The 10,000-nt window shown below is 43.4% G+C and overlaps 3 protein-coding genes across 3 annotated transcripts; all 3 read right to left on the bottom strand.

Annotated features, from left to right (window-relative positions):
• Window positions 1-1,929: 1,929 nt before the first annotated feature.
• Window positions 1,930-2,499, bottom strand: LOC138023197 (uncharacterized). Its single transcript, XM_068870225.1, has one exon. It carries the CDS (start codon window positions 2,497-2,499, stop codon window positions 1,930-1,932), a length of 570 nt encoding a protein of 189 aa, XP_068726326.1.
• A 31-nt stretch (window positions 2,500-2,530) lies between these two features.
• LOC138023196 (uncharacterized) lies at window positions 2,531-4,258 on the bottom strand. The gene has a single exon (XM_068870224.1). It carries the CDS (start codon window positions 4,256-4,258, stop codon window positions 2,531-2,533), a length of 1,728 nt encoding a protein of 575 aa, XP_068726325.1.
• A 130-nt stretch (window positions 4,259-4,388) lies between these two features.
• LOC138023195 (uncharacterized) lies at window positions 4,389-6,914 on the bottom strand. Its single transcript, XM_068870223.1, has one exon. The coding sequence runs from the start codon at window positions 6,912-6,914 to the stop codon at window positions 4,389-4,391; it is 2,526 nt and encodes an 841-aa protein (XP_068726324.1).
• Window positions 6,915-10,000: the final 3,086 nt, after the last annotated feature.

The following is a 10,000-nucleotide window of genomic DNA, read 5'->3' as shown; positions in this document are numbered from 1 at the left end:
CCCTTCGTTGGGTGCCCCTGCAGTGTGGACCCCTTCACTTGAAACTTGGCCTCACTGAAAACGAAAATTTTTATGTTGGTGGTTACAGATCGAGTGTTATATCGTGCAGGGCATTTCACAAACCTCACGCCCACTCCATCCACCGATTAAAAATCGATAATTGATCTTTTTGAAGGAGTAAAAAAAAGCGAAGCTCTACGTGCCTAATAAAAGCCTTGGCATGCTTTAATGCATATATCGAGTTGAACACAATCCGTTCTCCTTTGTGCTCAGCTGGATTAGTAGCAGCAATTGAGGTAAATTGGTGCTTCATACAATAACATTACGTAAACGGAAATACTACTGCTATTTCATAGCCATATTTGGTAAAAATTACTTCGATCATTGCCCCGGGAAAAAAAACAAGTAATGTTGATGTTTCAAGCTAAACCTTGGACACGTCAGCTTACTTTGTTTGCAGCCTCCGCAGGATTTCAAGCATCTCGAAAATTTCAAGCAACTAAAGAACTGAAGAGGCGAGTTCCTACGAGCTAATCCAACTTAAAGGTATGCTATATTTTCGCCAGTGTGATACCATATGTAATGGAATGTCCTGTGCAAGATGAAACTGTAAAATTGTGTGCACAGTGCGCGGAAATCCTCTGAGAGTTATCAGCTTCCGTACCCGAGAGTGCGCAGGCAATTTCGTAGAGTATTCAGAGATAAAATCTCGAAACAAATGCGACCCTGGTTCCGAAATCAAAGAACAGTGATGTCACTTCTCCTTTGAAAGTAGCTCTGAAAGACACGCTTCAGTGTTACAACCGCTTGATGTAATATGAATCCTGACGCCCAACTCGGCGTGCGAGAAGTAGGCGTACCTGTGCTTGGCTGGTACTATTTTTTTAACATAGTTCGCTTTCATCTAAGAGGGAAAAGGAGAAGGTGTCTTAGTAAATGAAAAAAATAATCGTTTCATTGTGAATACGGTGTAAAAGATGGAAGTACTCTGCAGTCTTCCTTTAAAGTCTTCTTGAAGTTCTATTGTCAATGTGACGCCATAACACTTATTGCCTTTCCTACTTGGCCCATTTTGCTATCTTCGCCCAAATGTTTAACCCCTTCCCTCCTGAGAGTAAGATTTTCAGATTTTACTCTGTATAACGCCAGACGATTTTAATACTCCTAAATTGCGGCCTGCGCTTTATGGGTGAACGGGGTTAAGTGGCTACCGTGAGTGACATATACCTTGTACAACTCTACCCGACACTTAGTGGTGAACTGAAATCCACTTTAATTGACTCAGAAGTGGAAGGAGAGGGGAGACCGAAGCAGAAAGTGAGCTCACTGCTGGCGACTTGAAATTTTTCAATCCTATCGGATAAAGTAGAGGTTGAGCAAGATGTTAACTTATTTGCTAAAAATTCCTACACAGCGTTGTTTCAATTAAGCTTGTAGTCACTCCTGCAATTCTCTCAATCCCGGCTCCGTGAATATCGAGATTCGACAACAGTTTCACGTACACAGGTTCTACTGGTTTCTCTGCCTTTATTGCGATCTCACAAGTTGTTGTTGTAGTTGTAGATTCGCTGCAACAGATACGAGTGTATCTTATGAAAGCTGTCAAAAATAGGTCTCAAAAACGACGAGTGCGAAAATTCTACAAAACTTACATATGTTGACGAGTCCGGGTAGAAGTCAATCAAAAACGACATAGTCCATATTTTTGTTCGATGCAAAGAATATTCAAACATTTTCAAAACTAAACATGTCCGACTCTTCGAGCACATGGCATATGACCCAGAAGTATCATGGGAGATGACGTGTACTCGAGTTCCGGTTCAGAAAGCAGTTCCGGTGACAACATCGCGCCCCCCATGAACGCCCTTTGACCGAAGTTCATCACATTTGAAATTCATTCTTGTTACCAAGCAGGCCGTTCAGCCAAGCTCACTGTCCTTCTTCATCATCTGCCGCTTCTAGCAAACAAATCTTGGTAACTGGTCGCTTGAAAAAAGATCCTTTAGCTTTCACTTCGACACTCCTCACTAATCCATCCTTGCCAGGGAACACGCCTGCAACTCGACCTAAGGGCCACTGGTTCCTTGGAACATTATCATCAGCGATCAGGACGAGGTCTCCAATGCGTAGGTTTCTTCGAACTTGGTTCCACTTTTGTCTTTCTTGCAACGACGGGACATATTCTCTCAACCAACGCTTCCAGTAATGATTGGCAAGAACTTGAGCTTGTCTCCATCTCTTCCTGCTCATCCTTTCACTCTCTTCAAAAACTTCCGGGGGCAGGTTCGTAGAAGGGCGAATGTTCAAGAAATGATTTGGCGTGAGAGGTTCGCTGTCATCAGGGCTGAAAGGGTTTCTTGTCAGAGGTCTAGAGTTAGCGATACGCTCAGCCTCGGTAAACACTGTTTGGAGAACCTCTTCATTGATAAGATCTTTTCCCAGGATGGCCTTCAAGCTTCGTTTTACCGTTTTCACTAATCGTTCCCAGACTCCGGACATGTGGGAGGCCCCAGGAGGGTGGAACACCCACTTACATCTTACATCCACGCTGCATCAATTCTCTTCCAACCTTGTCATTATCAATTCGATTTACGGCATCCCTGATTTCGCGATCTGCCCCAACGAAGTTCGTCCCGTTATCTGACCGCAGTTCTCTCACATGGCCTCTTCGATTCAGGAATCGGGTCAAAACAAGAATGAAATCATCAGTATCTAGAGACTTCGCGACTTCGAGGTGTACTGCACGCGAATTCAGACACACAAAAATCGCCCCCCAACGTTTGTCTGCAACTCTTCCTCTCCCTCTTTTCACGTGAAAGGGTCCAAAGTAATCGACTCCACTGAACGTGAAAGGGGGTTCATACGGGGTCAGCCTAACTTTGGGCAGCTCGGCCATTTCTTGATTCATCTTACGGGGCATAAGCTTCTTACATAGTAAGCACTTCCCAAGAACCTCCTTTATAGCTACTCTAGGCTTCACCATCCAGAACTCTTCCCTGAGAAAGAACAAGACCTGTTCAGTTCCACAGTGACCATTCCTTTCGTGCAAATAACGTATCAGGATTCTTGAGACGTGATGGTCTTTAGGCAGGATCATCGGATTCATGGCATTGGATGAGATAGGAGCTCTCGAAATTCTACCGCCGACCCTCATGACTCCATCATTCATGATAACTGGTTTGAGCTTCAAAATGTGGCTTGATGCCTTCACTTGACGTCCTGCTTTGAGATCTTTTATCTCATGAGGAAAGGCCTTTCGCTGCACCAAAGATACAACCTCTCTCTTCGACCTTTCGAGTTCCTCCTGTGTAACGTGATTTTCAACTTGACAAGACTCTGGCTCACGTTTCTTTTCCTTCGAAGACCACTTCAGCCACTTTATGAACTTCAGTAACCAGGCAAATGATCGCAGCAAGGTTATCCAGCGAGAATATCTGGTCAAGAGGTTGTCTAGTGGTGTAGCCGTTTCAACTTCGATCAAGTATACTTCCTTTTTTATCTCAAGCTTGTCAACTGCCACCTCGTCATGCTTGATCTCCGGCCAGTGATCCTCTGTTTTCCACAGGAAGGACGGTCCGTTCAACCAACGTTCATTGTTCTGAAATTCTTTCATTTCTAGCCCTCGACTAACGTCGTCTGCAGGGTTAAGCTTCCCTGGACAGTGTCTCCACTGTTCAGGAGCGGTGAGTTCCCTGATTTCTGTAACCCGATTTGCAACGTACGTCTGAAATCGTCGACTTTCGCTGTAGATGTAGTTCAAGGTGATCATTGAATCCGTCCAGAAAACCACCCTTTCAAATTCGAAGTTCAGTTCCTGTCGGACTGAAAAGTCCACACGTGCTGCCAAAAGAGCTCCCTGTAATTCTAGTCGGGGAATGCTGACTGTTTTGATAGGAGCGTTTCTGGATTTCCCAGTAATAAATGCACATTCAACAGTTCCATCAGGGTAGACTGTTCGAAGGTAGGTGCAGGTACCGTAGCCGATTTCTGAAGCATCACAAAAGTGGTGGAGTTGAAGTGTAGCTTTCTCGTGATCTGTGCGACTGAAGTAACATCTTGGAATTTTCACCTCAGCTAGGAGTGGAAGGTTGTTCTTCCATTGCTGCCATCTCTGAAGAATTGTCCCGTCGAGTGGTTGATCCCACGCTATCTTCTTCCTCCACAGATCTTGCATGATTTGCTTTGCTGGTAGCATGACTGGTGCAGCCAAGTTCAACGGGTCAAATACTGAGCAGATTGTTGACAAAACTCCTCTCATCGTGTCGCCTTTATCCAAATTCACGACTTTGAAACCAAAGGTGTCAGATTCGATGTGCCATCTTACTCCAAGGGCTCTGTCCACCGGCAATTGATGAAGGGTGAAGTCAAGTGTTGGATCCGCTCTCTTCTCAACAGGTATTTGCGGCCAAGACTTCTCGCTTATTGCTCATAAATTTCGTAAGGTTAAAACCGCCTTTTGCACAAAGTTCAATCAGCTCCCGCATTAGCGTAATCGCACGTTCTGGTGTTGGCATGGACTTGAGTAGATCGTCGACATAGTAGTTGTCCCTCAGAGTATCCACGGTCACAGGGTCGAACTCTTTCCAATTGTCTTCAGCAGTTCTCAACAAGGCGAAATTCGCCGAACATGGCGAGTCTGTAGCACCAAATATGTGTACAGTCATTGCGTACTCATTAGGTGTTTCGTCTAAGCTCCCACTCCACCAAAGGAACCGTAGGGAATCTTGATCCTCTGGTCGGACTTTCACCTGGTGAAACATGCTTTTAATGTCTCCAACCAATGCGACCTTCTCCTCGCGGAATCTCAATAACACACCAACCAGACTGTTAGTATAATCAGGGCCCGGTAATAGGTTTTTGTTCAGCGAGGTTCCTTTATGTTCGGCGGCAGCATCAAACACAATTCGTACTTTATTTGGCTTGTTGCAATTGGTCACTGCGAAATGCGGAAGGTACCAAGTTCTAGAGCCAGTTATAGAAGCCTCTTCTGTCGTTAACTTCCGCGCATGACCCTCAGCTATGTAGTCGTTCATCGTTGCGCGATATTTCCTTTCAAGGCTAGGGTCTTTACGGAACTTCCTCTTCAAACTCTGCAACCTCTTTTCAGCCTCCTTGCGGTTGTTTGGCAGTTCAACATCGTCCTTCCGCCACAACAGTCCGGTCTCGTAATGACCGTCAGTCAGTCTCGTGGTCTTCTCGAGAATGTCTACTGCGCGGATATCCTCTCTAGATAAATAGTGGTTTTGACGTCTAGGCACCGGCTCCTCAATTATAGGTTTACACGAAGGCTTCGCTCCAAATCCTTCTATCTTCCAAAAATTCTCAACTTGTTCGTGCAATTTTCTCTCGCAAGATGTGAAGTGGACATTGACTTCGCTGTAATTTGGTGAGCCCAGAATTGTTCCCGTGATCACCCAGCCCAATGGGCCTCGCTGAGCTTGCAACTGGCTACCAGGTCTATTTGACTTTCGCACTTCGAGGACTTCATGCGCTTCACCCACGTCCTTTCCAATCAGCACTGATACTTTCTTTATCTTTACGTCTGGCACATCAATGTCCAGTAGGTGGGGGTGCGATCTTCTGTCAACATCTTCAGGTAGACATCTCTCTTTGACATTGAATTTCTCCGAGACCAGGCCCTCTTCAACATTAAGCGTTTCACCTTCTCCGCTCGCAGATTGCAATTTAAATTCCACCACTTCAAACTCTTCATCTTCTTGCTGCATCAAGGTACTAACAGATATAAACTCCTTATGACCTTTCAGCCCTAATTCTTTAGCAACATCTCCACTAATCACGGTTCCACGGGAAGCGTTGTCTAACAGCCCGTAAGTGGTGACAGACCTTCCGCCAGGTGATGTGATTTTCACTGGTATAACATGCAGAAGCACAGTTTTTGTTGAGCCTGGCTGTGTGACGGTAGCATATTGCGCTGTATGTCTGATTCCTGAAGGTCCTTGATCACCAGGAACTTCGGCATGCGGGTCTGTCACTGCCGCATTCGGTTCTTCTGTACTAGCTTGATTGAGTCTGTCATTGTCTCTCCTTGTACTTGGGGGGTTATGGAGTAACTTATGGTGCCGTTTGTCGCTCCCACAAGGGCAGAATTTCGGCGATTCACACCTTCCTCGAAGGCGTCCAACTCTCAAACAAACATGACACAACCGGTTAACTTTCACAATGTCCCATCTGCTCTGCAAATCCTTCTTCTGAAACTCGAGGCATGAAGATAGTTCGTGAGATCCGGGGCAACATAAACAACTCCTATTAGCGGGTGTGATGCTGTTTCGTCCTTCGCTGGGCAATTTTCGGCCAGTGCTCTTTCCTTTAACATCGGTGGCAAAGGATGAAGTCTGCCTTGTGGGCTCGGGGATGAATGACCTGTTGTTGACTTTCAATGACTTTGTTCTGTTTCCCTTGACCTCCGAACTTGCGACTAACGAAACACCAGCAAAACCAGGGTCGTTTTTGATGGCAGCTTGTCGCTTCACAAATTGAGCTAAGTCCTTTAACTTTGGGTTCTGTCCCTTTTCTCTGTTAGAGTACGATACATCTGCCCATTTGTTGATGATGTAATCTGGCAGTCGTGCTACGATCATCTTCATATTTGAAGTGGTACTTGCCTCATGTTCATACTCTCCTTCCAGTCTTCGTGAGGCACACTGCAGTTCTTCAGCAAAATTACGCAAACCCTTGAAGTCTCTGTTTCCTAATTTTGGTCCTGTGGTAAGCATATTAATACACGCTGCAGCAACTGCGGCTGGTTGGCCATAGCGCTCCTCCAGGGTTGCTATAATGTCGTCATAGGAACACCCCACAGATCTTTCAACCACCTCATAAGCCTCTCCGGACACAAATTTGGGGAGAAATTCAATCTCGAATTCTTCTCCTGAAAATCGGAAAATCCGCTGCATTTCCACTAAACTTGACAGGCTGCATTAGCTTGCAACGTGGTCACCTTCAAAAGAATAGCCTGAGGATTTTTACACGGATTCATCTGTTCCTTTTCATGCAGGCAATTCTCATTTTCACCGTTATCATCTCCATTTGCGATAAAGTTCTCCTTTCTTTGGATATGGGAAGGATCTCTGGAATGAGGACTGGTAATTTCTTCACTGTACTTCTTTAACTGAGGTGTGAGTTCGCTATGATTCAATCTATCTTCTGGAGTGTCCTGGTGGCAGCGTGCTACCCAAGTTGCTGTTTGTTGACTCCTAGTGATGGGAGGCTCAAATTCAATCTTATCATCGGTCTCACTTTGCAAACTTAGGGCACACGAGACTGCATCACCTTCCTCTTCAACAAGAAGAGCGATTTCTCTAGCTTCCAACTGAGCTTTAAATACCATTTCCTTTGCTGTTTTCTGTTTTTGCATCTCAATGTCAATCTTTTTCTTTTCCATTTCAGCTTCATAATTTGCTAACTCAAGTGCCTGTTGGGCCTTAAGCCTGTTCAACTCTACACTTCTCTTCAGTTCCTTTAATCGGGAAGATTTTGAGGATCTCGAGATGCTTGAGCCAGTCGAAGTTATCGATGATAATTTAGGTTGTTCTACACGAGATTTTGAACTCTTATTTGACGTGCAATACGCGAGGGGGGACAATCTTTCTTCGGCTGCTTTGACATATCGAAAATAGTCCTCATAAACCTTAACATAGTTGGACTCAACCCGCCCAAATTCTTGAACAGACAACTCCTTGCACAAGTAATTCTGGTACTGATCATTGTAGCGTTCCCATGCATGCTCAAGGTTCTTCACACTTTCACGAATTCCCTCAGCTTTCCCCCATTCGGAGAGACATGTTTTCAACTGACTTATGCATGTACTTACTCGTGACAAATAGCCGCTAAGCGAACGCCTTAATCTGTGAATTTCTTCCGCTTCTACCTCTTCACGATTGTTCGGATTTGGCTTCCTTGTTCTAACGGTACGAGTCGCTGGCACTTCGGAAGATATTTCAACATTTTCCGCGTCGTCCTCCTCGCCTCCACACAACTCCATGTCGCTTTTTTCGCCTTCTTTGCTCTCCATATCGAATGAGATGTAGTCACTCCTGCAATTCTCTCAATCCCGGCTCCGTGAATATCGAGATTCGACAACAGTTTCACGTACACAGGTTCTACTGGTTTCTCTGCCTTTATTCCGATCTCACAAGTTGTTGTTGTAGTTGTAGATTCGCTGCAACAGATACGAGTGTATCTTATGAAAGCTGTCAAAAATAGGTCTCAAAAACGACGAGTGCGAAAATTCTACAAAACTTACATATGTTGACGAGTCCGGGTAGAAGTCAATCAAAAACGACATAGTCCATATTTTTTGTTCGATGCAAAGAATATTCAAACATTTTCAAAACTAAACATGTCCGACTCTTTGTACAACTTTCAAATTTATATTTTTAGATAAAGAAGAAATAAGCTTTTCAAAAGTAAAATTTGAAAGTGAAATGTTCTTTAAGTCTGTTTTTCAACGAAAAGCAAATCACGTCACGGTTTTGGTTTTTAACGTGTTTTATTTTTGTTATAGACTATTTTCCAAATCCCATGATTCAATACGTTTTGGGAGCATCTTTAAATGAAAACAATACAAGTTAATTACTCTTGCGACTGTCTCATGCTTCAGTGAATTGGATCACATCCATTGTTTTTATGACGGTATTTGCGGAAATAGCGAATGAAAATTTGAGGGCCACTGATGTTTAATTAATTCAATTGACCTCTTTGTATCTTCTAATTACGGTCCTGTGGTATGATGTCTGAAATTATTTTAATTTATTAGCCGTGGTCACACTGCAAACTTTTTACCTCGACTTTTTAACAGTTTACCTAGGGAAACTGTTTTTTATTCGTCTGGAGCTTAGATATGTCACGAGGGGTTTCCCTTGACAGTTACTCCAAAGCGTTAGATAGGGAAAATTCATTTCCCCAGGTAATTATGCCCCGCGGGGGGGGGGGGGGGGATTCCCATATGAAACAGACGGGGATGCTCGTCGTCTCGCTTAGGGGTGTAAATTTTGGATTAGATTGGTCTCCTTTAGGGGTTAAATTCAAAATTTCCGACGAGCATCCCCGTCTGTTTCATATGGGAGTCCCACCCCCGGGAATTATGCAATAAAAGCTTGTCAGCGGATACTAAGGTGCGGGATTGCAGAATATCAAAATATCACAAATGATTTGATATTTCGCATTTTGATAATATCTTGCTATTTTGATATACCTCGTTCTTTAATCCTTGAGACACTTGACCCTAGCAAATACTTGAGATTTTGATAGCCTTCCTTGATATTTTGATAATATCACGAGATCTTGATAATATCATGATATATCAAAATATCAAACCTCAATACATATATATCACTTGACCCTACCAAAGACTTGAGATTTTGATAGCCTTTGTTGATATTTTGATAATATCAAGATATCGTGATAATATCATGATATATCAAAATATCAAACCTCATCACCCATCACTTGAACCTAGCAGAGACTTGATTTTTTGATAATATCATGAGATCTTGATATTCAAGCACCTTTGCAGAATATCAAAATATCATTCCCTTCTACCAGTATCAAAATCTCATGATATTATCAAAAAACCGTCCAAGAAATGTATAAGAACAATTTTGATATATCAAAAGTGATACGACCTATTGATATTTTGATATTCCGCAATACCGCACCTCACTCTCAGCGGATGTCTTAATGGCAGATCCGGACATACAACACTCTGTGAGGTCATCTAGTAAACCTTTTCCCGCCAGTTAAATTTGTTTTGTTACCGTGACTGCAAAGCACGAAGACTATCGTACAATTCAGAGCAAGTATTTGTTTCTTGTTTAGAATTTGAAATTTCACTTTAGTCTTAGTGGATTTGGAATATTTTTTTAAACCGAGCAACTTTTTTTGTTGCAGAAAAAGCTTGTATTCTCAAACCAAGCTGCAACAAGGTAATTACAACGGCTTACTAATCAATTTTCGGCGCCAGGCAGGCTAGTGTGACCTT

Source organism: Montipora capricornis, chromosome 11 (genome assembly GCF_036669925.1).
Source record: "Montipora capricornis isolate CH-2021 chromosome 11, ASM3666992v2, whole genome shotgun sequence".
Lineage (NCBI taxonomy): Eukaryota > Metazoa > Cnidaria > Anthozoa > Scleractinia > Acroporidae > Montipora > Montipora capricornis.
Note: the sequence above shows the minus strand (reverse complement) of the source record. Positions and strands in the feature narration are given on the sequence as shown.

Coding starts and splice junctions, on each gene's coding strand:
- LOC138023197 (XM_068870225.1), bottom strand. CDS start 2,499: ATGTCCGGAGTCTGGGAACGATTAGTGAAAACGGTAAAACGAAGCTTG.
- LOC138023196 (XM_068870224.1), bottom strand. CDS start 4,258: ATGAGAGGAGTTTTGTCAACAATCTGCTCAGTATTTGACCCGTTGAAC.
- LOC138023195 (XM_068870223.1), bottom strand. CDS start 6,914: ATGCAGCGGATTTTCCGATTTTCAGGAGAAGAATTCGAGATTGAATTT.